This window comes from Platichthys flesus, chromosome 14 (assembly GCF_949316205.1).
Source record: "Platichthys flesus chromosome 14, fPlaFle2.1, whole genome shotgun sequence".
In the NCBI taxonomy this organism is placed as follows: Eukaryota; Metazoa; Chordata; class Actinopteri; order Pleuronectiformes; family Pleuronectidae; genus Platichthys; species Platichthys flesus.
The window spans coordinates 12,245,690-12,271,968 of record NC_084958.1 but is presented as its reverse complement, the minus strand read 5'-3'; the positions used below and the strand labels follow the sequence as shown (position 1 = coordinate 12,271,968).

General features: G+C 43.6%; 2 protein-coding genes across 2 annotated transcripts; one reads left to right on the top strand and one right to left on the bottom strand.

Moving 5' to 3' along the window:
• Nucleotides 1-2,812: 2,812 nt before the first annotated feature.
• Nucleotides 2,813-10,831, top strand: LOC133968358 (voltage-dependent calcium channel beta subunit-associated regulatory protein-like). Its single transcript, XM_062404355.1, has 9 exons — nucleotides 2,813-2,833; nucleotides 3,754-3,899; nucleotides 4,084-4,145; nucleotides 4,249-4,411; nucleotides 4,496-4,676; nucleotides 4,806-4,949; nucleotides 5,905-6,103; nucleotides 6,227-6,431; nucleotides 6,518-10,831. Exons 1-9 carry the CDS (start codon nucleotides 2,813-2,815, stop codon nucleotides 8,382-8,384), a joined length of 2,988 nt encoding a protein of 995 aa, XP_062260339.1. The 3' UTR covers nucleotides 8,385-10,831.
• Nucleotides 10,832-11,291: 460 nt separating this feature from the next.
• stk11 (serine/threonine kinase 11) lies at nucleotides 11,292-26,209 on the bottom strand. Its single transcript, XM_062404670.1, has 11 exons — nucleotides 26,036-26,209; nucleotides 24,317-25,230; nucleotides 19,056-19,139; nucleotides 18,774-18,863; nucleotides 18,371-18,503; nucleotides 17,773-17,909; nucleotides 17,105-17,232; nucleotides 15,649-15,706; nucleotides 15,304-15,497; nucleotides 13,420-13,664; nucleotides 11,292-12,077 (listed from the first exon to the last, which is right to left on the bottom strand). The coding sequence occupies exons 2-10, from the start codon at nucleotides 24,598-24,600 to the stop codon at nucleotides 13,456-13,458; spliced, it is 1,317 nt and encodes a 438-aa protein (XP_062260654.1). The 5' UTR covers nucleotides 24,601-25,230; nucleotides 26,036-26,209; the 3' UTR covers nucleotides 11,292-12,077; nucleotides 13,420-13,455.
• Between the last annotated feature and the right edge of the window lie 70 nt (nucleotides 26,210-26,279).

Genomic DNA, 26,279 nt, shown 5'->3' with positions numbered 1-26,279 from the left:
CAGTTGATTCAATTTAAAGTTATGCAAAGATTACATCCTTCTAAAGACAAATCATACAATATATCCTAATTTATCTGATATTTCAGACAGATGTAAATCTTCATTAGCCACTCGAGCATCTCTTGGCATTGTGCTCAGATTGTTCTCTTCTGGCAGGATCTTTTTAATTAGTTTTCTAAAATGTAGGATCTACAGATTGAACCTGATCCCTGTTCAGCTGCTCAGTAGCGTATCTTCCACATACTGTACAGCAGACACGTATGTTGGTTAGTTGTAGAGAGAATAACACTCAGTGAATGGAAAGATACCAGCGCTCCCTGTTCCTCCAGATGGTTAGCTAGTTTCAGGAAAACACCTCGAGGGGCTTCGAAGCAACACGCAAGGTTGTCATGAACAAATCGAGAGCATGTGGGGCCCAATTATTAGGCATCTTAACTCTGCAGAACCCCACCATGTTTAGCGAGTTATAAATCTATATATGATGGTCTGTGTAATGAAAAGGAAAGAAAACGCTGCAGGTTAGAGGTGTAGCAGCAGTGGAGGACGGCCGGATCTGACGGCTGCGTGTGCTGCTTGACGTTGTGTCCGCCTCCGGAGGACAGTGGGGACCTCTGACCCAACAGCAGTGATTATCTGACAGTTAAAGCCGTCTGTGCACAGGGAGAATTGACTGTCGCTTGCCTCCATTCTGAGTGTGTTAGAAACATGGCCTGAAGACTGGTCAAAGCCGTCCACTGCTGCAGCTGATTGATCGTGTTGTTCCTCCTGTTTGGCTGAGCTTGTAAAAACAGCAGATTTCATTAAGGTACAGACGCTCTGACAAATTCTGTGTGTGTGTGTGTGGGTGTGTGCAGGAAACTGTGAGTATCCAGGTGTGTGTGTTGCCATTAGACTGTGATGGAGCTGTGAGTCACACACAAAACACACTGTATGTGCAGCTTTAAACGTATTATACTGAATCTCCCCATAGGCTTCATCTGAATATAGGTCACCACAGCATCGAGTGGAAAAACCTTCTTTGTGTGTGTGACACTGTGCTTAGTTTCACATGTTCTGGCCTGAAGCCGGTTTGAGGTTGAATGAAAAAGTGTTTTTATTCAGTCTCATGCGCATAATCCTCACAATCCTGTGAGTTTATCAGCAGGAAACTACAGCTTCTTCTATTCAGCAGCTTCGTCGGCTCCTCCGAGCGGCGACTTGAAGCTGGAACACATTGGTTGATGCTGGGTCTCATGGAAGCACCTTTACAGTGAGAGCAGTCACCATAAAACATGCAGGCATTCACACACGGACACACCATCTCCAGTAAAGTTGATTATTTGATTGGTCAATTAACAGACAATTAATTAGAAAAACTGTTATTTATAAGTTTCTGTCATTTTTCAATCCGAATACCAAACATTATGTGGCTGCTGCTTTAAATCAAACTCTAGATCTATGGGTTTTCAACCGTTGATGAAACCGAACGAGGAATTCAAAGATGTCGTTTTATAATTTGAAAAACCTTCCATTTACCTTAAAATGACAAAATGATAACGTGGAAAAAAAGTGGGCAGATTAGTTGCAGCGTCTGGATCTTCCCTCAGCTGCAGACTTTTTTTTTTTCAGCTGTTCCTGTTAAAGTCAACATAATTCCACATAATTCAAAGGTTGGCCTGTGCTATACGAGGAGCTCCTCCACTCCTTGGTGTCCTGCAAAGCAGTGCATAATGACAACCTTTCACATTTATAATGCCAAGTGTTGCAATAGATGAATATTCCTTTTCTGGAGGTGAAAATAGCCCAATTATTTCCACTCTCTCTTTTGAAACTGACATCAGAAGAAGAGACAGAAAAGTCTGGGGATGGGCGTCTGCGTCCTCCTCCGATTGCCATTTTTAGCTGGGGGAGGACTCATTTCCCCCTCATTGAGAAGAGCTGGGAAATTGAATTAAGGGTCTCGCTGACGTTTCGATTAGCATCCCCAGGCTCACTCAGCCAAGACTAAGAGTATTAATCAGAGGGACTAGAGAGGAGAGCAGTTGTCTTATCTGTATTTGTGTGTGTGTAGGCAGGATGTGTTTGACGTAGTGTGGATAAGAATCACTGTGAAGAGGAAAGGACTTAAGAGAGTCTATCAGTGTTAATTCCACTCCTGAGCTGACAGCGTAATGCGACATAGTGACTCATTGCTACGTAGCTCAAAGAGAGACGAATCAATTTCTGTCCCAGCCCAACCAACAACCAAACATGGAAACAGATATGTAAGCTTCCAACTTTTGGTTCTATTAAAGGAACGATTTATGAGCCACAGCTATGCTTTCTGAAAACAGGTAATGGGAATGTATTTGAGGTTGTACAGCTCAAACATTAACAGGGGAGTGTGAGTAGCAGGGTTTGATCGAAAAATGATACTTGCAGTGATACAGATATTTATTGTAAATACTCTGTACACTGTATTCTTGTCAGCGAGGGGAGTTAGGGGTGTGTCTATGTGTGTGTGAGTTTGTGTGAATGTGTGTGTGTGTGTTGTGGTTTTAAAGCTTTGTTAGTTGGGAAAGGGGCTTTTGGATTTTCCCCCTCTCCCTACAGCATAAACATAGTAATGATTAAAAGCTTTAAGCACACAAATTCAAAAGCATGTGATTGAATTACATTCAGTTTAAAAGCCACAGATTAGCATACCTCATGTGCCTGTTAGTGTTTAAGGAGGTAAAACCTTCGTTCTGATGGAGGCAATGACCCGAGCTCTCTGTGTCTGAAGCTAATATACTGGACGGATTATTTCAATTGACACCAGTAACTAAATGGCACATGTTTGTGCTTCGGCAGGATGGCCCTCCAATCTCTGAAAGTAAATTCATCACCAAATTTAAATTTGGAAAGCTACAATACCAAACTGGGGGAATGTTGAAAGACTACAGATTATTTAAATGTGATATTTAGATATTTTATCAATGTGAGCAGCTCATTAAAAGATGAGTTTAAAGGTTTGTCCAAACAGTGAGCAGGTATCTCATGCAGAGGTCTGGCAGCACACTAACTGTAAATGGTTTGTCTCTCTGAATCTTTCCATTTTCTAAATAAGTATCACTTTAGTGAGGTGTCCACTTTGACCCAGTCTGTGCCCTCATTGGTTTAACATCAAACAAATCCTGTGTTCTCTTACTAAACAAATCCTCCGCTCCACGCGGGGTGTTTGATCCGTGAAGCGAAGCAACACCCTCCATCATCCTTTTTTTTCATTTAGGTGATGGATGTTGTGTATTTGATCAACCTAGAGAAAACATTTAAACACACATTCAAAGGGTCTTTTTGAATGTGTGTTTTTTATAAACTTTAATCTCCTGAGTCGGTGGGGAGGTGGGAGGGTTGAACGGACGGCGATTTCAATTTATCAACGTCTCTGTTGTATAATGCCTTTTGGTATTGAGGGGATAAGTGAGTCAGTCGAAGTTAAATGTGTTTCTTGTATCTTCTGCTCTCGTGGGACAAAAACTGTGAAATGATGAGATTCGAGTGGGACAGATTCTGGTGTACAAAACTGGGGCTGTTCATTGTTACTCAATTAAAACATTAAATTCATACACAGTCCAAAAAATCTTTAAAAGGAATTGTGGTCAAATTCCGATGCTATTCAGTGTGTTTGTCACGTTTCTCTGTGCCTGTTATGTTGGCAGCAGTGAATCTATAAGTTACTGGCTAATATACCAGTTCTCTAAATTGTACTTTCCAGGGTCCTAACCCTCTTTTCCTGGTTGCCCCCCCCCCCAGGAGGTGCCTGTGTCAGCAGGCCAGGTGGAGAACTATGTGTTGCTGCTGGTGCTGCTGAGTGTTTTTGCCGGGGGGACGTTGGTCCTGCTCTCCCTGCTGCTCCTCTTCTGTCACCACTGCTGCATGGGCGGACGACGCTACTCCAGGTGGGTGCCGCTGCCTGCTGAGCAGCCCAGTGCGTGGGAGTGGCCTGGTTGGTCTGCAGACACAGGGGAGGGATTACAGGAGGCAGCATGGTTATGGCAGCAGTAGATCAAAGCAGATGTGGGACCGAAGGCTGTGATGTCTGCTGAGAGAGCACAAAGAGTAAAACTGATGTTCGTCTTTCAGAGCCAGCGATGACCCTGAGAAGACAAACACCACTTATGCTGAGGATTCTCAGCCCACCCAAGGTCAGAGGCGTGTTTTTTTTAAAAGTTTGTTCTCTGCATGTGGTCTGGTTGATTGTCGTCACTAACTATTATTCCTGCTGTCCTTGCCTTGTTTTTCTCTCAGAGATCACCATTCGTCTGGATGAATCAGATGCTCTCTCAGCCTCCAGCTGCCATGAGGGAGAGTCAGAGCGATTCGTCTTCACTGGGTCGACTGGTCGCAGAGTCTCCTTCAATGAGTCCGCTCTTTACGAACAGGAGAAGACGACACAGGAAAAAGGACGCAGGTACAAGTCATCTACACTAATATCCAGTTTTACAGCTTATTTGATAAAACAGCCGGAGGATTCATGAGTTCTCCTCCTCCTCAGATACACTCTCACTGAGGGAGACTTCCATCACCTGAAAAAGGCCCGACTGACCCACCTCCACCTGGCTCCGGCCCCGTGTGACCTGAAGATCCTCACCATCATGGAGTGTGACTCAGCGGACAGCAGCATGGTCAACATCAGTGACACCGCAGCTCAGAAACTGCCCCTCACCATCTACCAGGTAAAACGATTCCACTTGGTTGAATCATAATGGCTGCTTTTTAATTTGACTTTAGGAAATTCACACAAACAAAGACAACAAATCATTTATTTTTTTCCATTTGTGTCATGTGTGGATTTCTGTCTGCAGCCTGGTGAGAGAAGAGTCCCCGACTGGCTGGGACAGAGTCTGAGTGGAGGGCTGCCAGGAGACCCTCACCACTCCATCATCCTGGACCAGGGGCTCAGACAGACATCATCAGTCATGAAACCGCAGCACACACGGTCCCAGACAGTGAGTCTCAACATTTTCCACTTCGTTTTGAGAATTTTTAAATGGGCATTAAACAATAGAGATCAATAAATGTAGACATCCAATTGTTGCATTTGGGCTTATAAGAAAGAGGACTTAATTGCAGGAAAGGTTGCTGGAGATTTATGTTCCCCTCAGGATGAACCATAACCCCTTTGGGATGCTTTACCTTTATCTGACGTCCTCATAATATCAGTTCTGTAATATTTCCTGAAATTTTTGGCCTAGAGTCCCAGTTTGGCCGGGGGTCTTCTGTGCGACGTTTGTACGTTCTCCGCATGTCTGTGTGGGATTCCTCCAGGTACTGTCTCCCACAGTCCAGAGACTTGCTGTTATGGGTCAGAATTATACATGTTCCATATGTGTGAAGGGTTGTGCACTGTATGTTGGCCCTGTGATATGATGGCATCTCTTCTCGGGTGTATCCGGCCTCTCACCTAATGTCAGCTGGGATTAGTTCCAGCTCCCTCCCCACAAACCTATCGCTGTAGAGTAGATGGATGGATGGATGATGGATGGATGGATGGATGGATGGATGGATGGATGGATGGATGGATGGATGGATGGATGGATGGATGGATGGATGATGGATGATGGACATTCCATAAACACTAACTGCTTTCTACCTTCACAATGACAAATTAGTTAACGCAAATTTATGCAGGGGTTATACATTTGCAAAGAGAAGTTCTTCCCAGTGGATTGATCAACACACATAACTCACACACACACACACACTCACTCAGCTGTGAAGAACTCAAATCCCCTGATGCACTGTGGCATCTGTCACCACTGCAGATGAGTGACAAGACAAACTGCTGTCCCCTGAGGTCCTTCCCTCTGCCCATCACGATTCATCTCGGCTTATCTGCCTCAACTTCTCCTTAATGTCTCATCACCTACCTTCCTTCATCCTCCTTTTCATCTCTCCTGTCAGATGGAGGCTATCGGCGACAGGGCCGAGGCTGAAAGCGAAGGGAGTATGAGAGGAGAGCTGATTCAAGCTCAGGGCCAGACTTCAGTTCTACATTTCTTCTCTAAGCTGCGGCGCCACGCTAGTCTGGAGGGGGCGGGGCCTTTCTTCAGGAGGTGGAAGTTCGACAGCAGTCCCCGAGCTGCCAGTCTGGATGCCAAAGGTTTGGATAAATGTTATGAAGTAGGGTTTGATTTGTGGGTAAGCTTTGTAAAAGAGGAGCTTTTGTGAGATGATGAGAAGGTGAAAAGAATCATGTTCACAGCTCTGTTTTCATGGGAACTAGGTTCGCCCAAGAGAAGGCCCTTCCAGAGACAGAGAGCAGCCAGTGAAACCACCGATCACACCGAAGATGAGTCTTTATCTCTCCAAGATGAGGTCATGGAATCCTCTCCACACACTCCCATCCAGACCAGTGAGCTCCAGTCCCTCTCTGCAGAGTCTCTGTCTCACCACACTACTACACCCCCCTCTTCAGTCTTCCTCAGCAGGTACAAACCCCATCCCATCGTAGCACGACCAGCACCATAACACTTCTCAGAACTGCTGATTAACTGACTGTTCTCAATTTGTGCAGGCTAAACCTGGAGGCCATGGCGGAGGTAGGTAGAGGCAGCAGCACCAGGAGAGAGGAAACCTGTTTGCAAGCGGACGACTGTCATGCCAAGAGACACGACGAGGCCACAACCAACGGGACAGGAGTGGAAACTGAAACAAAACTAGGTGTAAGAGTTGTAAGAGCAGAAGCCGTGGGAGTCAAGCTGGGATGGAAGGAGGATGACGACCCATTTGGGGCGCAACAAGAAGCTGCAGAACGGTTTGAAGACATGTTGAGGAAAACAAATGGTGCACAGACAGAGGGCATGGACGCAGATGTGAGGAGAAAGAATGAGGCGGACGTAGAAGACGTGGTGCTGGGAGCTGAGGCCCGGCGAAGGGCCGACTCCGGGTCGTCTCTTTCCTTCATGATTCGGCAGGAGAGCTTGGAGCCCCCTCCCTCTCTGTACAGAGACATTTGGAGCTTGAGGGCCTCCCTGGAGCAATACGCCTCCTCAGACCAGAGCAGCACAGATCGGGAGTCCATCCGCAGTGATGCCGATAGCGTCTCATCCTATGGTGGTGCGGGAGCTCGCTCTGGTCTGGACAGCTACTTGTCCCAGGATCTGGATGATGACCCTGACGGAGAAGGGGTGGGGGAGGTCATGGATGGAGGAATCAGAGGAGCCACAGGTGGCGACACTGAGATGGGAAGTGGAGCCGGAGGAGAGGGTGAGGCGAGTAACAGGAAGCTCCTTCAGATGGACAGTGGCTACGCCTCTATTGAAGCACCATCCAGGGCCCCTGAGGAGATGCGACTTTTTGGGACTCCAGGATCCCAGAGAGGAAAGACAGCATCGGAGAGAAGGTTGTTCTTCACCAACTCTGGAAGAAAAGGTTCAGTGTGTGAGAGCATAGAATCCAAACTGTTTCAGGAGGAGATGGAAGACGAGATGGCCGATGGCACAGAGACAGAGAAACTAAAGGCGAGAGCTCACACCTGCAGCCAGTCTCTTACCCTTCAAGAACCATACCAACTTCTGAAATCCCTTCATCCTCAGAAACCTCCAGTGTCACAATCACAGCTCATAACTCCTCTGATGAAGCAAATCCCACCGCCCCCTAGTCCTCACAGACCTCGCCTCCGCCACCGCGACTACAGCATTGACGAGAAGACGGATGCACTTTTCAACGAGTTCCTGCGACATGACCCCCGGTTCGACCAGCAGGAATCTCCGCTGCGCTCCAGGCACCGCTCCAGGGTTCACCTTCGGAAGCAGTGGCAGAGACACAAGCAATACAGCGACCCAGGGTCATGCACCGGGGGTAGGTACTCCCCTTCTTTAGAGAGGCAGAGGTTTACTCCGCTGAGAAGGGGTGACAGCGCCGGATACCCTCTGGACACCAGGTATCACAGCACGCTCTCACGCATCGCAAGTGCTGCCGACGAAGAAGCCAGCGAGGTTGCAGATTGCGAGGAGGCAGCCATCGAGAGTGGGGAGAACAAAGATCCATCCAAGGACGGAGTTGCAGCAAGCAAAACATCTGAAGGCACAGTTGCAAAAAGGAGCAGCTCCAGTTGCGCAGGGTCGGGCGGAGAAGGCCACGGCTGCCAAGTCACCGCAAGCAAGGACTCTGAAAGCACAGGCAGCCAGTCTTTGAACACTGGGACTGCACAAACAAGCTGCATGGATCCAAGATGCAACAACAGGAACAACAACGGTAGTCAAGCTATCCTGTCAGAGGTGTCCCTGCAGGAGGAAGGCAGTCTGTCTGACAAGCTGGCGGAATCAGTGGAGGAGAGGCTCTACGGCGGCCTTCGCACCGCAGAGAAACTCAGCCAGGGAGGATCGGAGCGTGTGCTCGCCGTGTCACGCACGTCCTCACCTGGCTTCAGTCCCATATAACCTGCCGACACCGCCATCTTCTTCATCACCTTTATATCAGATCCATCGTGTTGACCACAGACTGCAAACAAAGTAGAGAGCAACTCAAACCTCCTCATGTGTTAGACACTTGGTCATTATCATTTTCCTTTACATCGGGACGATTCATTAAAATAAATACGGTCTGAAAACTGACGCATCACACACACACACAACTTTGTACTTCTATCTTATTGAGGACATTCATAGGCATAATGCATTCCCTAACCCCTCCCCCTAACCATCACAACTGAATCCTAACCCTGGTCCTTACCCTGACACTAACCTAAAGCTAATTCCTACCCTAAGAGGAAGTCTTAACCTACTGGGTCAGAAAGTGAGGACTGGCCAGATTGTCCTCACTTTCACTCAATCTAAAGGTCAAGCTCAGAAGAAGTCCTCACAAAGATAGGTGTACAAGTAAACACACACCAACACACACATACACAGTATATATACACACATATACATTTATTTTAAGACTGAAGTACTTTCTCAATATCCAGTCTCTTCCAATGATTCCACTCATACCTTAATTTCCACTGTGACATGTGATGCCCCTTTTATTGGTAACTGCTCCTCAGATCAAATGCATCCTTCGTTACATAGATTAGAAAATAAAGACCCATCTTTAGAAAAAGTTAATATTTTCAGAATTAACTGTGAATTTCCAGCATGCTACTGTATGTCAAAACAATGTCGATGTGTAAACTGTACAGTTTGAACCTTAAAACAAATAGCACTTTGATGGGAAGAAAGATAATGATTGCTTTTACTGTCACCCATTTCTTTCATTTTTAAACTATGTCCTCCTCAAGTGTCCTTCTCGTCTCAGTCACCATGAGGGTGTGCGTGTAAGAGCTCCTGTGTCGGCTAATGGATGAACAATTCTGACCATGTGGAAACAGAAAAAGACTTTACTCTTAATGGTTTTGTGTTTGAAGCAATCTCTCTTCAGGATCATCAGATCTGGAGGTCACACGCTATATATCATACAAGTAAAAACAGATGGGTAAAAACCCAGATTATATCGACAACATAGCACTTGAGAATACACGTATCAAGTTTTTTTGTCATCAAATGGAACCTGTTTTGTCATTAGTCATCTGTCACATCCTGGAGTGTGGTGCCACTGCCGGGCCGCTGCTGATGTGGGGGAGACTGATGGATGATACTTTGAGTGACTGATACAGGAGCCTCTCAGGCTTCTTACACAGTTGGTCCAGTGACACAGGAGCGGAGGTCGGAACTGCTCCTGAATCCCGGCAGAATGGAAAGTAATTGCTCTGTATTACCCAACAAAATATACCTTTTTTTTTTGTCATTGTCAGCAAATCCCATGAAATGACACAAACCAACAATAGACAGTCTAGTATCACTTATTAGAGGCGGATTGTTGTTACAAAGGATTAAATGATTAATTAAATAAAATGAGCCACAGTGCTTCGCTTTCATGAACATCCACGAGAACAAGAAATGTGTATCAATCCTCAGCTGAAAATATTCCCCCCCAAAACGCACTAGTTTGCTGAAATGTACGGTATCCATGTGTTTTAGGAAACGCTTGTGTCCTGTTCTTTAATCTTCAGTAGGAATAAATAGGTTTAAGGCCAAGAAGAATGGACGGGGTATAAAAGTGATTAGATATTGAAAGGCATTTGTAAATGTTGTTTTTTGTCTTTTCATAGAAAACAGGTAATTTCATTTTGAGATATGAAGTTGTACTCTTCACATGTCAGGATCAAATCTGGAGTAGAGCAACAACTAAGATTATTATTACTTTCGATGCATTTTTCTTGTTTTAATCTTAAATCCATCAAAAATGCCAATTGTAAGAACAGGGACTTTCTTTGACAAAAAAAGAACAAATACTTATATTAATATTTTAAACTCTTTAGAGGAAAAGCAGCAAATCCTCGCACCGAAAAACCCACAACCAAAGAATAGTGGAGCTTTCAATTGACACCTGGCTTAATCAAAAAGAGGGAAAACTGCTGCAGAGAATGATTTTGTAAATTAACTAAGTTTTACTTATTGCTGCGGCTGATCTCTTCTGGAGATGACTCATAGTTTTGAAGCTTTTTAGGTGTCATGACATTTCAGAGACTGAACATCCTTTTTTTTCTCTGTCTCTTCCAGTGTGGATGTGTTTACATTGATGTTGAATGAGGTGAAGAATGTCACCTGGGAAACTGTGATTGTTGCAGGTATTTGTTTTCTTCCACACGCTAATTTAAGCTGCAGTTCATGTATTTGATCAAACTCATGTCTTTGTCTTATTCATGGTGAGCCATCTGCTTTATTATAAAATAAGCCGTGCAGAAAGAAAAGGTCTTGCAGCCTTGTTGATGGTGGGAGAACCATAGAGACAACCATATTGTGTTGATGTAATGTGATTCATAGAACAGTATGTATTGTGCAGAATTTTTAAAAACACTTCCATAAGAACCTAAGTGTGTCGTCACATACTGACATTGATGAAATGTTCTGCAGCCTGTTAACACTGGTCGTCTCCTCATCCTCTACACGCCGCTCCCTGCTTGTGCGTCGTCAAGCGGAGAAACTCTCTGTGGACCTGGCTGACGTGGGAAGCACTTGCTCTCTCCCTCCCTCGGAGTTGTGACTCACCTGATAGATCTCTGCTCTATTCCCAGCGAGGAGCTGATGAAAGCACTGGCTGCGTAAGAAGGGGGCAGAGCTGCCGCTGATGTTATGGGCACAACAAAGAGCATCGCTGGGAAACCGGCGACCGGGCGATAGTGACGACACGTCTCCTGCAGCATCTGCTCATGATGCTCTCGGCTCTGACAGCAAGCCAGTCGCAGGCATCAGAGAGGACGGATGTAGAGTGTGTGTTTGTAAAGGACACGTAAATAATAATAAACAGGACATAAACCACTGAGTTGTATTGAATAACGAAAATATTCTCAAGTTTAACAGGAAGGATCATTCAACAAAACGGCCTGTTTGGGACATATTTTATATAAATAATAATTAAAAAATATTCATTGGAAAAAAGGGAAAAAAGGAGGAAAAAACTAAATGGAAATCAAAAATCCCCCAACAGGTCAGCAGTGGATCTCAAGGCTTCAGTCTGTCCACAAACCAAGCACTTTCCCTTTCGTCCAGCTCTGTACAGCATGCAGTTTTTAATGTTGGTAGTAGTAGAGTACTTTCATAATTATTCTCAACACAGATTTAAATATAGAATTATTCATAACTTTTGTTTTTTTGTCTCTTTAATTTTTACACATCACAATGTGTCTTAAAAACTGCCATTAGGGTTCTGTAAAAACAAAGGTAGTCAAAGAAACAGAAGGTGGGGTGTTGGGGAGGGGTACAGGGGGGTGATGGTGTTTGTATTTTCCGGATCAACACTTAGCTCTTCAAAAGAGGATGATGGGATGGAGAGAAGGGGGTAACAGGTGGATGACAGGAGCTGAAAAGGAGCCAAAACATGGGACAAAAAAAAAAAAAAAACTATTTCCACAGCCAGTGCCTCAGTCTCAGAGCAAAAAGAACATTTCATGCTGTCCTCCTCTTCCTCCTCCTGTCACTCATACCGCATCTTCAAAAGACTGCAGAACAGCAGTCCGAGGAGGTACGGGGACATAACGTCAGCAGGTTTCTCTCCCGGCTGTGAGGTTACCAGACACAGGAGGGGGACAGGTAAACCTGAGAGGAACAGAGATAGAGTATTAACGGATTATTTTTAGTTTATTTAACGGTCCTTGCGTTCCAAGTCTACATTTCTTATAAAACCTGCACACTGACTTTGATGAGTTTTCTTATTCTACTTGATCTGAAAACTCACAGTAGGAGATAAGTGGAGTTGGGCAGTGAGGATGATTTTGTGGTAATCTCACTTCTGTAAAGAAGAAAGATAAACTATTGGGTTCAACCAATACTGACAGCCCAACAGGAAAAAAGCAGAATTTCATCTTCTGATCAAGGAGCAGCTAATTATCCTGATCACTTCCAAGTCCATTTCAGGAAGTCAGTGGTGCAGATTGATGCTCTACTGGCAACACTTGGATGGCACATAATAAAGAAGACAACAAATTCCCCTGATTCAATGTATCCTAATCAGCTCAGGCACGAACAAGGTGGGAAACAGGGAAATCTCGGTAAAATGTGTGAACTCAAAAGCCAGATATGCTTGTCTTTCTTGTCTGGCTCCGAGTCCTCAAACAACTTCCTGGAAACGCCTTTGACTGATGCAAAAAATGCAGCAAATCGAAAATATTCTGAAAACTTTAATGACAGACAGAAGTTGCGGAGTTGGTGTGTAAACCTCATTGACCCACCGTTAGGTTTAATTTATTGTTAACGCATTACAATTTGGGACAACATTTACAGACTTGGTGCACAAAGACTTGAGCTGGTGTCGTTACCCCACAGAGACTCATCCACAGTGTGAGAGAGACAAACACCCCACAGCTCACTTCATCTCAACCAGGGTGAGTCATCGCCTGAACAAATGAATACACAGCATCTCCTCTGCACTGCAGCCATGACAAATTGCCGTGAGTGGTTTGTATGTGCGATATTGAAAGAGCACACAGTGGGTGGTGACTGGAAAGAGAGGAGGACAACCTGTTAAATTGGTGTGTACACTTGCAGTATAAATCGACCCCAACTGCTGCACCTGAATGAGGTCCAACGATGAACTCGCAGAGGGATATAACGAACATCGCAGCAAACAGAAAAGTGACGCTGCGAGACCGGAACAGTCCAGATCTAGCTTTTATGACTGCGCCTGTGTGTGTGTGTAGCGGTGGTGAGTCAGAGCCCTGCTTGGTGAATATCAACACAGTTTCTCTCTCCTGCATGATTTGCTCTTCCGCTGCTTCTCCTCCTGCTGCCTGATACTCATCTCTACGTCTGTGACTGTTCTAACGCAGTCTCATTTCATCCCTGAAAATCTTTTCATCTGAAACTGCTGCACCTGTTCTCCGTTTGCCGTTTATCTTCATCCGTCCCCTCAGTGTCCCAGTTTTTCCCAGTCTGCACTCACCAGGTGGGTTGTTGCTGAGGGAGGATGGGAAGGAGATCATTGCTGTTTGCAGGTGGAGAGCTTGCGGATCTTGCTGGCTGTGGAGACTCCTTTGCGTGAGGGGTTGGATGACGAAGAGGAGCGGCGTTCGGCTTTACCCTTGCTGTTCAGGGAACCCCCCTCTGTCCCGTTCACACAAACTGGCTTGGCTACAGCTGGACTGTGATCCACGCTCCCCTGATCCCGATATTCCTCGGTCACTTGTCCTAAAAGAGACACACACATATCAGAGCCAAGACAAAGTCATCACACTTCCACACAATGGCTGACACAAGAGCTGCTTTCTTGATCGTATGTGGTGTTAAGGCATGAGCGTGCACAAGGTCAGTGATAACGTCACAGACCTGATGCTGTAAGGCTATTTCTTTCAGAAAGGACCTTTAAAAAGCTAATTTGTCAGCAGCAGCAGCAAAATGTCAGGTTAGATCAAAATGAGATATACTGTGTGCTAACCTACAACAACAGGACATCTTGTGAGTGGAAAATAAGCCCAAACATTTCAATTCAAGTGCAGTTCCGTGTGTGCTCATGTGGAGAATCTTACACTGTGATATGTAGTTACAGCTAAAAAGAAACACAAACTGTTGTTTCATGTACCACATCAGCAGATTGCTTCATTGAGAAGAAGCATTCTGTGAGCGACAGTACTCAGCATGTGGAGGAGTGAGCACTGGAAACCCATTCATACTCCCACACCAAAACCATTTCAACAGAGCTATTTTTAGAACCGCTTCATTCACTTTCTGCGGCTCCATTTGGTTTTTATGTGGGGCACCACTTCTAGATACCAACTGACTACTGCATTTATTATTGCAGGCTGTTGCCTGGCAACAGATAAAGGATGTGAATTCTGGGGGGAAAAGATAAAAGAGGTGGGGATGACATGAAATAGAACATAGGGATTCTGTCATTATGTATTTATCCTCAAGTCACTCAACGCTGTTAACGTCCACTACTAGAAAGATTTCAGGAAAAAACTATTAAAGAAAACATGGAGTTTTTTTGCGTGAAATGTCAAAGGGACAAAATGTCTGTGTCTGACCTCTCCTGCTTTAATAAGGTGAAGAAGTGGGAGTGTCAGTTTTTGTAATATGGAAAAAATCAGAACTTGTACAGAAACAAACACAGCAGCTGATAATTGCAAACTGCTGAATTATGCAGTACATAATAAAAAACATAGTTAATGGCAACTTTAGATTTTTTGAGATTTTTGATGATTAAGAATCGAAGGGTTTTTCAATCATCCCAAAAAACGACTTTGTTGGAAACAGAATGAAACTGCAGTAGGATAGGAGGATACAGCAAAGAAGCTGAACCAGTCATGTTGCTGCTTTTCAATATAGCTTAACCTTATACATTGATTTTACACCAAAATTTGCAGGTGTTCCCAGGTTTCGTAAACCTCTATTGCCTAGTTTTTCACCTGGCGAGTCGTGTTCTATTTCACAAATGACCAAAAATCGGAGAAGCTTTCTCAGCTCGCTGTCAGTGTACAATCTTACAAGATAAGAAGAAAATAAAAAAATCTATGTTGCACGTTGTTCCAAAGATGTACAAAACAATATGAACAGAAAATGCTCATGGCTATTTACGTGCCAGCCCCCTGGAAGTTCAAAGAAGCATCAAGACTGCCAGGGCCTATAAAAACCTTTGTCCAATGCAGAATCATTTGACCTGAGAGTGAATGCTGATTGTTCACGACTACTGATTTTCTCAAAGTTACAGAGAAAGAATAGAGGACTAACCAAGACGACACAAAAAAAACATTTACTCACTTTCTGCCCAATGTCTTAAAAAGTAAACAAAGCAAACATGTATAACTGTAAGGCATGAGCTCACGCTGACCTGGCACTGTGAAGTCCTGAGTGTATATGATCTCGTCCTCTCCGTCGTAGAGGTCGTCATCGTCCTCCTCGGTGTAGCCGTGCAGATCCTCCAGGTAGGGCACCACTGTCATACTCCGCCAAGGGTCCCGGCTCTCTGCGCTGGCAGGGATGGGCACGGGGAGCTCAGACGGAGGGTGTTTCTTACGCACCCAGCTGACAGAGACAGAGGGGTTGGGCAGATCGATCTTTGAGTATTTTTCCTAGACACTTATTTGAAGTCAGGTACATGTGGGTAAAGCAGGATACAGCATATGTCATCCATCATGGGATAAATGAAAAAGAGTTTATGTGCTGAATCACTCACTTGTGTTGCCTAATGTTCTGTATGGAAAACCTCTTCTCAGGGTCGTACTCGAGCATCCCTGAAACATAAAATAAAAAACAGACATACGTCACACACACACATCATAAAAGGTAAATTTAATTACAACCACCCAGAACAGCTTCTCCGATCACACCTCTTTCTCTTGAGTCATTTTACACAAACCGGTGGTGGTGAGGGGGACGGCTCACAGCCGAGAGTACCATTAATTAATGTGAGTAACAGTTTAATTCATCTCCGTTTGTCGAGAAGTCCTGCGGAGCTTAACGAGTCAATGAGGTACAGTAGGAAAACATCAATACGAGCAAGAGAACAGCTGTAACAATGCAATGAGGATTTTGTTCCTCTATTATCATGATGTGGGCCGATTCTGTGGGTACAGCAGCGTGTTGGCGTGATAAGGGAGCGGTGATGCAGTGCCTATCCAGTCCTAATAATGTAATCGCCTCCCAGTAGGCAGAGCAGGGCAGCGTGCAGAGTGCTGATAGTAGTGCTGCGCCTGCTGAAGGACACCTTTTGTGGCACTGGGCTTATTTTAGACCATGTAATTATGGAGTGACTGTCTCTCAGGTGCTGCGTCATCACATCCACAGACGTCACACGCTCACACAGGGTTGGGGGGGGTCGGAGATGGAGGCTGGATGAATTACAGCAGGTTTTTCTTTTCATGTTTTAACAATTTATTAACCGTCATGTGGACATTATTTAAAAAAACCTTCATTTGATTCCAAGTTATTTCAAATGTAGAAGGTAAATCTCCTGAATTAAGGTGAACTGTGTGTGCGCTGGGTTCAGTTCCATAAAAAGACATAGTGTGCAGAGCGAGCTTTAACTGGGCTTTATTAACAGGGTGTCTTTGTTGGTACAAACATAATCTTCCTTGCGTTCTTTTTGGATTCTACAGGCAGTAGGTTTGCAGCCATGGAGCCGATTATGTTCCACTGTAAAAAAAGACTCCTGAATCTTTGTGTTTTGTAGTCTGAATGACGGCAGAAGCGCTGCACCAATCCGCTCCAGAGAAGCAATGCCTCACTATGATGTGTTTAGTATTCAGCTGCTGGCCAAAGATCAATGGAAACTACGTCAGCAGCTGGAGGGATTTCTACAGTTTGGAGGAAGCCTTCGTGGCTGAGAAGACTCTCAATGTCACGGCACCACCTACTGGACACATGCAGAAAAGATCAGAGAGAAACTAGCAGGGACCTGTGATTGGACTCTCGCTGGCTACCAGACTCATTCCAACTCAAGTGTCTTCATCAAATATGATGTAAATTATATTTTGATGATACACAAAAATAGCAGGAGCAAATCTTTTTGCTACAGTTGTTAAAATGCTTGACACAGTCTGAGCTGAACTCAGGAGATGGTAACAATGCCAACACCTCAACAGTGAAGTTCAATTTCTCCTGAAAAAGACATAGCTGGGAACAACACCAACCTTGCAGCAGGTCTGACAGGAGCGGCCCACACTCCTCAGGAATAGTGAAGTCTCCTTTTCCAATGTTCTCAAATAGCTTATAGATGTTGTCCCCCTCAAATGGATACAGACTCGTTGTAATGTTGTATCTGAATGGAAAGAAGCAGGTGTAAACAAACTGGTCCAGATCAGACACACCTTTAATGGCCGCCATAATTACTTCCAAATATCACATCTATATATGAATTGAGATATACTTTTCAGATTATCTTTGACTTTTCTTTCAAATCTAATCGCAGAACCAACAAACAGGACCAATTCTTGAAGATCTTCAGTTCATCTTTCATTAAGTGTCGCTCTTAATTTCCTACACTATAGTAAGGTATAAAGGTAATGTATCTATACACTAAGATGTGACAAGTACATGGAGAACAGTAATATGTGAGGTGTTCGCTTTTGTGTCTATTTGTGACAATGAATTTCTATTAGCGTAGACAATAGAAGATCTTGGTGATCAACGATAGAGTGATTATAAATAACCCAATAATATGAGTATTGAATTCATATTCCTTTAATTTGCTCTGTTATAGTTTCACATATCTTCCTCCACTGCTTCTAACCTACACTTAAAATGTAATGAAAGATAAAGCATTCCACGACTTGTATGAACTTTATCAGTGACAACTCACAGTGTTACACCAGCAGACCAAATGTCTACTTTAAACCCTGAAAAGGTGTCCAGTCCGTTGGCGATCTCTGGAGGCTGGAAGGCCGGAGAGCCCTGACTAGTGCGACATGTATCATCCTCTGCAAATGGGTGAAGGGCCTGAAAAATAATGTGCATACGATAAGGATGAGTTTCAGTCTATGTTTCTCGAAAACAACTTCACCAAATCTTTGTCATGAAATAACTGGACAATGGGCGAGCGACTTTTACACTCATCCACTGCTGCCAATGGATAGAAACACTGATACTCAATCTACACATTAATGTCAATTCCATATGAGTTGGCATTTCTTTCAAGCATCATTAACCAACATAGAAAAATTTAGAATTTCCATGTAGTTAAACTTAAAAGCACACCTTTTGCTTTTGTGTACTCGAGCTGCCTGTGTCCACACAAATATGAGTTTTACTTTACTTTTATAAAACCACGATTAATTTCTCAGGATGTGTGGAAAATAATTAAAAATGGAAGTTTTATTTCCCTAAGATCTGGTAGTTATGACAAAACTGAATGATAAGCAAACACCATTATCATTAATTATCATGCAGCCTGAGCTCACCTCTGCTACTCCCAAGTCGGAGATTTTAAGCGCCCCGTCTGTGGTCAGCAGCAGATTCCCTGGTTTAATGTCTTTGTGAACTATTCCCTGGCTGTGCAAATATTCAAGACCATCTAAAAGTTGGCAAAAGTACCTGTGAGGAGAGAAAAACAAAAGGAACGGGTTTTATATTGTAGGATGAAAAGAAACAATCAGCATATCAAGCCTGTGGTCAAATTCATCATATGTATCTTCTGCTTCACTGGCATTATAGCAGCAACCAGACATTCACAAAATCTATGGTCAGTTATTTTAACAGTCGAGGCTCTGCAGTCTAGTATCTAAACATAGGCTTGGAGCAAAGGCTGCAGAGGCGCAGACTAAATATAGCAGAGAGAGCGACGAGAAAAAGAGAGAGACTTACCCGTGAGCTTGAAATACTGGAAACCTTTTCTCTGGGACGCTGTCCAGCATTTCTTGCATCCCACACACGCAATACTCCATCACCATATACGTGAGTCAGGAGTCAAGGGGGATTTGCCAAACCCAACAGACACATCCTTTAATAAAGTGAGTTCATTCTAAAGCTGGTCACTAACAAATAGAAATATTTAGCTATAAATAACAAACCGCAACATTTGCTGTCTGAAATCATTAATCATCAAAAATAGAACATATGCACATTCGTTAAGCAGCATGAGGATATATTTTCTGCTTCTCTTCATTGTAGAGGACATCCACCAACTGGATCACATTCTTGTGTTGGAGTCTTCTCAGCAGCTGAATCTCCCTATTAATGGATAAAGCACAAATACATGAAGTTACATTAAGTAAGCAAATAGACATGGGAGATCTGGCATAATTTAATATGGCCTTTGTAGGCTGAAGGCTGAATGTCAAACATAAATGCCCAAGCACTAATATGGCACTGATAGCATGAGAAGTGTATAACTGCCTCATTATTGATATTTCTAATAATGTTGCATGTCTTAAACTATGACATTTTGAGTGGGCTGTTTGCTTGGCCTGTGACAAAGCTGGTTGTGGCATTCTATCTGAAACTGCAAAAGTCAAGTAATTGAGTGCACAGAACCCCAAAGCTGCATCACCACTGCTGCACAAAGATCATCATCTACTGAGGTAACATGTCATAAATATTGTGACATTGTCAGTAAAGCCCAACTCTAAGACAAGCTAGTGAACAAGCACTGCAGCAGTCAATTACACCAGTCTCATTATAAAGACCGATACCCTGACAGTTCACTTAGCTATCCAAGGAGGAGAGGTTCCAATCAGCAGCGTGGCAAAGGCCCCAGGAGACTCAACATTCATCAGGGAGCTGTGAGCAGGGACATTAATGAATTGGGAGGTGGATGGGAAGAGCATAAAGAACAAACCAGAATCTCTCCCAGGCAAAATACCCACATCCAAACAGGGGACATACTGCAAGTTTGAGTTAGCATGAAGAAATATTACAGTTTGTCTCAATTCTGGCTTGTTTATAGATTTGCATAATTCTGCCAGTAAAGTCTAAATTAGGCAGCCTAACCTTTTTTTAGTCACTGTAAACCTTTCAGTGGAAAAGAAACAGCTAAATGTTCCCCTGTATTAAATGTACAATATGGAACTATGGCAATCAGGGGTCTCTGAATTCCCAATGAAAATCTATCTGATGTGACCCAGGCCCATATCATGTTCATAGATGGGATGATGCAAGTTTTATTCATGTTACGCAGCAAACAGCAATGAAAACTCAGGATCGATTACAAGTGACCAATAGAAGCCGTGGAAGGTAAAAAAAGAGCTGACAAAAGTATGTTTTTACTTTGTCATACGATGCAATTATAAAGGCGACCAGAATGAAATAACCAGTAACCTTGAATGAAAGACACAATTTTATGGGAAACATTTTGGATAGTGTAAGTATGAAAGTCACCGAAGTGTATAACATATATGTTTGAAACAAAACCCACTGAAGCAAGATCCTGAGAACTGTGCCGCTCCAAGTCTGAATGCAGTTTTACTCATTTTAAGTTATGTCTTGCTTGGAAGATCTTAAAATTGAAATGCTCCACTGAATTCATTTCCCTCCCCCATGTTGTCATAGTTAGCAGCAGCACCTCCGCTGCTATATCTGACATCACGACTCACAGCAGAGTTGTCTCTAACAATAAAACACAATCTATTCTTGTCCCCTGAACATTTATAGAATTACAAGTGGTAAAAATCTTGATTCCTGCATGAACCATTGTCCCTTACGTCTGCATGTGATTTAATCTATCAGGCAATAGCAAGTCAAACCTATAAAAAGGAGGGGGTCTGAGTCAAAAATAAATTCAATTCTTGTAGCCCCTGAAGTGCTGAGGTATTATCCATCTTCTTTTTTATACTTCAGCAGAATCTCTCTCTCTCTGTCCCATATCACCCTGCAGTTTACGAGCTGTGTCAACACTTCTCCTTAAACACAACCTTCCTACTGACCCAAACACGCACAAAAATATAGTACGGCCACATTTCAAACTATAAATCTAGGATATTCAGCCGAGAGCAGATGACACGTCTAAGATGAAGCAAACCAGCCTGCCTCTGCATCACTGCTTGTATTAATAAACTTAGCACTAAACAGAGGAGGCGCGGCCACTGATGGCACAGTGACTGCTGCAGTCCTTCTGCAGTCCGAGTTCAAGAGTGTACAGATGGATGTTTTGTGTTCAAGGCCCACAGACTGCAGGGCTCAGAGGATTTCAACAGCGATACGGCAACAACAACTGATCTGCATCTACACTCTGCTGGCTCACAGCCTGGGTCAGGTGTGTGTGTGTGTTTACCCATGTGCGCTCCTGTCATTGCAAACAAGGGCACGGCTTTCTTGGGGAGTTGCCGTAGTTACATGAGTGCCATTACTCGATCAAACAATGCCCGTATGAGCATGTCCCGTCCCCACAGCAACCCTGTAAAAGCAGGAAGTGTTGGGCGGGCAGGAATGCTGAACAGAGGCTGAATGGGAAGGCTGGGTGCTACTATGGCATCCACACAGGCAGGCTTTTACAGGCTGGAGGATCCAGCTTCCTCAGAATGGAAAACATGCGGGCTCCACCAAGTGAGACGCAAAAAGAAAAACGAGGCAGCACAGGAAACATGGGGAAATCGCTTTCATACATCAATGAACACTGCTTCGGTCTTATAAACAAAGTGATACAATCATGTAGTCTACAGCCACTGCTTTGTACTAGAAGGATAAAAATGCAAACCACCCGGTCACCCAGGGGGAAATAGAAATCTTTCATGGCACAAGATATATTAGTGGGAACTTCTGCAAGACATAAAAAAGGTATTACAGGTCTTTGCAGCTTTGCACATAAAGACAAGGTAGTTTTTTTTTAACCTTCTTCTTTGCAAAACTGAAACGATGTCAAGTCATACAAGGTGACTGGGACTTAACAGTCATTTTAAAGTTCAGTCAGGGTGCCCTGCAGCACCGATCACAGCCGTGGCCTTCTGACAAGAACGTTTTTACCAACGTCCTTACTGAGACAAAGCACCTCAGACTGTTTTGAGTTCTTTACCTTTCATAACATCATAGCAGATATACTTGAGATATCTGGAGATGTGGGTGCATGTATCCAAGACTGCACTTCGGTTACAATCCCCTCTGGTCAACAACAGACTCCCCAATTCTTAGTTTCAAAAAAGGAATTGTTTTTCTTGCTATGTAGCGATAACAGAAATTTAACACGAATGGCCTACAGCACAGTGCTACCTCCTCCAAGCCCTAACAATCATACCAGTCTCTCTAGCTCTTCTGATAGATCAGTAAAAGGAAAAAGCAAGTAGACTGATAATCTGCACCAAACTGTAGAAAACCAAGAGCTGAACACCATAAATGTCTGATGGTTTAAATCAAGACCACAAAGCCACAATACGATTTAACAGGTTGTTCCCTGGAGAATGCTATGTAACTCCAAGTCCCCAAGTTTGGTACAAAATTGCTGTAAACAAATGTGATTTCGGCTGCTGAATTAATGCGTTATGTCTTGCCTCTGCATGCTGCACCACCTCTCACCTGAGTCCTGGGGAGAATTTATTGCTGTTGTGAACGCGTGTGAGCAGAGACTCTCCCTCTGCGTTGTGCATGTGTGAAAGGTTAACTGCGGACCAGGTTTGGACTCAATTCTCCGGAGATCCTCAACTGGACATGACTGAAAATGGCTCCGACATTGCTCAGATGTTTACCCTTACTCTTTCACACCCTGTCTACACTGAAGGTGTTTCAGCCAAAGTTTTCAGTTGCTGATTTCAATGACTGTACACACTTTCCTATTTATTATTTAAATACTTTGGACACAGCTTCATTTTTGTATTCAAGTTCATATATTACACACATTTTCACACAGACACTCCTGGGTGTGACAGCTGCTGACATGATGCTTGAAGTCAACACTTACTTAGAAATTGATGCAAGAAAATGGTATTTAACAAAAAGTTGTCTTTAAATTAAAACTCGTTTTGGTGAATGTATGTGGGCTTATTTTGCTAATCTAATCTGACAAATATTTTTTCACGATTAGGCCTGAACTTTGCCGACCTCCTCTCTTTTGAGATGTTCTTGCTTTCTCCAGCTGTCACCCTGATGGCAAGTATCAAGTGAGAAATTTAAAAAAGCAAGCTCATGTTTGATGTAATCAATTTAACTTTAAACTGTTATATACATATGCATTTATTAATATATATATTGAGACAGACTTAATTTAGGTTAGCCTGGATATGTGTTAATATGAGGTACTGGAATCCCAACCAAGCCATTAGTCAGCTGACTCTTCAGGCTTTTAATTGTTCTTCTGCTGCAGTTTTAACTGCGGCCTCAATAACAAGCCATCTGGAGTTCTTCTTTTCCTCTGTGTGAACTCATTTTGATGGTTCTCTAAAGCTTCTTCTATAATTAACACAGCCCCGAAGCTAAAGGCGGGAGTTATATTTAATAAACTGCTGTGTGATTAAAACTTCTGCTAAAAATCAAGAAATGTGACATGAGGGAAAAGCTTTGAATACATACAATACCCAGCTAAATTACAGAGGCATTAAACACAGCAGGGGGAATAGACGGACAAATGGAGAACCGACCAACAACTTAAGGTCCCAAACTGCTGATAGAAATGACATATTGCAGCTTTATTATGAATTCTAGCTTTAATTTAATTTAAATATCTTATTATAGAGAGGGTTGGTGTATTACTAACAATACAGTTAAGAACAAAAGGTTCAGTGTCTTTTACTATTTATGGAGAGGGAGATTATTAATAAAGGGATATACAGTAAACCAAAATGTACAAATTATGGATTTTAGAAGATTATCTCAGTTTTGTTACGAGCTGACTACATTAGTTTACATTGTAAAAAACGTAACAATAACCAGTGTTATTGAGAGAACTTAGAATTCAGTGTTTCTCTTATTCCTTCAACTCAACTGATTTGGCCTCCAGTGATTGAAGTTCCTATTTAGATGCAGTGATGTTGAAGCATATTTAGAATGTGACGAGTGTAGTTTCCCATCACTAGTGGGTGTGGTTACAGGTGCAAAACAAAAACACATCCAACCAAACTTAATTATGATGGGGATCAGAATATGAAAAAGGAAAAGACCTTATCAATTAGTCTTATCAACAATAATGATGGTAAAGAGTTGGTGAAGTCAAGAATTGGTCAAGGTTTCAAAAGGGAGTGATGGTAAATAAGAGAATGGCCAAGATATGAAGGGCTGTTTTCTTGTGACACGGTTTTAACAAAATCCCAATTACCTGGAAAAGATTAATTAGACTTTCAGTGGGCAGATTCAAATGAATTAACTCAGAAGGATTAAACATTACAGTAAGGCCTGAGCTTATGTGTCTCAGGATAACTGAGCACCTCTAGGAAATAAGTCACTGGTGATGTTATGATATATGAATAAGGAAAAAATATATAACTTACTTTTTCACATTGGCTTCTCCATTAGGAATCCTCCTCAGCTTCTTCTTCTTCAGTATCTTTACAGCTCTGCGACAAAGTGTCTCTGAGTCCAGCATCTCCTTCACTTTGCCATAAGATCCCTCCCCTAGCAGATCCCCCATCAAGTACTTTCCTATCAGCTTGGCCCTCTTCCTACGTGGCTGGTAGATCACCTCTGTCGAGTCAATACGGTGAATGAAGGTATCCATTTCCATCAGTTCATTTTCATTTAAATAGTCAAGATGATGCAGCTCCCCGCTACTCATGACTGACAGTCAACAGCCACAGCTTACACCAACTGTGCAAAAAGAGGTTTGCCAACAGCTATGACTGATGCTGGAGAGTAATCCACCGGTAACCTTTCTGTTCTGAGCAGAGTTTCTCAATTCCACAAGATGCAATACTGAGGAATTATAAAATACTGAATGTCTGTGGGGTGAGGGAGGAGGTGGGGGATCAATCCCAATTTGTAAACATTAGGGCCGGGAGGTGCAGGTCTAGATGAACAACCTGTTGGGTCCTGTGCCGAGTTAGTGGTTTATACTTTGCATTAGCTACTACATCAAGTGCTGTTGAGACAACAATGTGATTCTAATATGTTTTTCTTCTCTGCTCCAGACGCCTCAATGTGAATTGAATACCTTCTAGCCCTGCTTCAAGGCCATGCAGCGCAGCATTTCTGTGGAAGCTTCATGCTGCATAGAATAGTTCTCCTCAGGACACATATGTGTGCAAAACTGGACTGGATCCAAGCGCGGATCTACAGCCAAACGCATGCAGACGGAACAGTCCGATCCCTGGTATCAGTCCGGCTCCTGGAGGGCGACTGAGCCATCCACCGTGTCCACCTGTCCTCAGGTGTCCTCCATCCCACCACAGATCCTTCAGCCTGGGGCCTGAAAACAAAGGGACATTTAAACATTAATGAAATGCACACATGGGCTTCGCTCGCCTCTGAGCTAACTTAACCCTCTTTGGGTAAACAATCTGTCCAGACATCAACATTGACCGGTTAACCTTACTGGATTTCCTCTCTGATAGGAAATCCCATATAAGGCAACGAGGTATTGCCGTCTATCTACGTGCACATTAAATACACATTTACATTTAACAACAGCAGTGCGTGAGTTACGACTCGCAAATGTGTTGTTTTGAAGAAATTATAATTTTAGGCGTTAATCGTTAGCTAGCTGACAAGCTAACAGAGCGTCTGCTTGAATGAACAGGCTCAGAAAAATAAACCACCGCTTTACGGCTCCTGGGTAGGAACCCCTCTCAGTGAGCTCTGCAGCTCTTAAAATGGACGTCTGTGTAAAAACAGCGAAAGCTTATTAAATCTAGATGGGGACTGCATGTGGACGGATGAGGGAGGATAACCCAAACGGCGTCACACAACTGTAGCTAACCGTGGATGCAGCGCTAGCTAGCCAACTTTACCTCAGATTAGCGTGAGCAAACTTCACCTCAGCGGCGGAGACCAGACGGACATTCTGTTCCGGCTGTGCCGCATTAGGGCTCAACCTGCAGCAACACATCTATCGGCTCAAGCCTCCAAACCGACCACCGATACCAGATAATCGTGCAAAGGCAGCTAATGCCAGTTTAGCTAAACATAGTTGCGCTGGCTAGCCATTCGCACAGATTCCATGTAAATGGCTAGCTAGCTAGTTAACCCAACTAACCCCTTGCACCGGGTCTCACCTAGATTCGCATGAATGTCGCTTGTCCGCTGCAGGTTCGAATCCCTGTCTTCGTGCCGGTCCGCTGAGGAGTGGGTGTTTCTCTGAGGTTCTGACGGGATAACAGCGGAATTATCTGACTCTTCGTGTTACTCTCACCGCTCAGGTTGTCGCCATCTTGTTTACCTCCCCCCCAACAGGCACTGACAGCCCATACGTTACTGCGTCAAATCAAAGTTTGTCCTCCTCTGTCCACAGCGAATGGA

What these genes read in the sequence shown, in the direction of transcription:
- stk11 (XM_062404670.1), bottom strand. Translation starts at nt 24,600, where the DNA reads ATGAGTAGCGGGGAGCTGCATCATCTTGACTATTTAAATGAAAATGAA. An exon ending in GGAGAAGCCAATGTGAAAAA is followed by an intron (nt 19,140 to 24,316) that starts GTAAGTTATATA and finishes ATCCATTAATAG; the next exon opens with GGAGATTCAGCTGCTGAGAA. An exon ending in CCTGTCAGACCTGCTGCAAG is followed by an intron (nt 15,707 to 17,104) that starts GTTGGTGTTGTT and finishes TTTATGTTTCAG; the next exon opens with GGATGCTCGAGTACGACCCT.
- LOC133968358 (XM_062404355.1), top strand. Translation starts at nt 2,813, where the DNA reads ATGGCCCTCCAATCTCTGAAA. An exon ending in ACACAGGAAAAAGGACGCAG is followed by an intron (nt 4,412 to 4,495) that starts GTACAAGTCATC and finishes CCTCCTCCTCAG; the next exon opens with ATACACTCTCACTGAGGGAG. An exon ending in TGCCAGTCTGGATGCCAAAG is followed by an intron (nt 6,104 to 6,226) that starts GTTTGGATAAAT and finishes CATGGGAACTAG; the next exon opens with GTTCGCCCAAGAGAAGGCCC.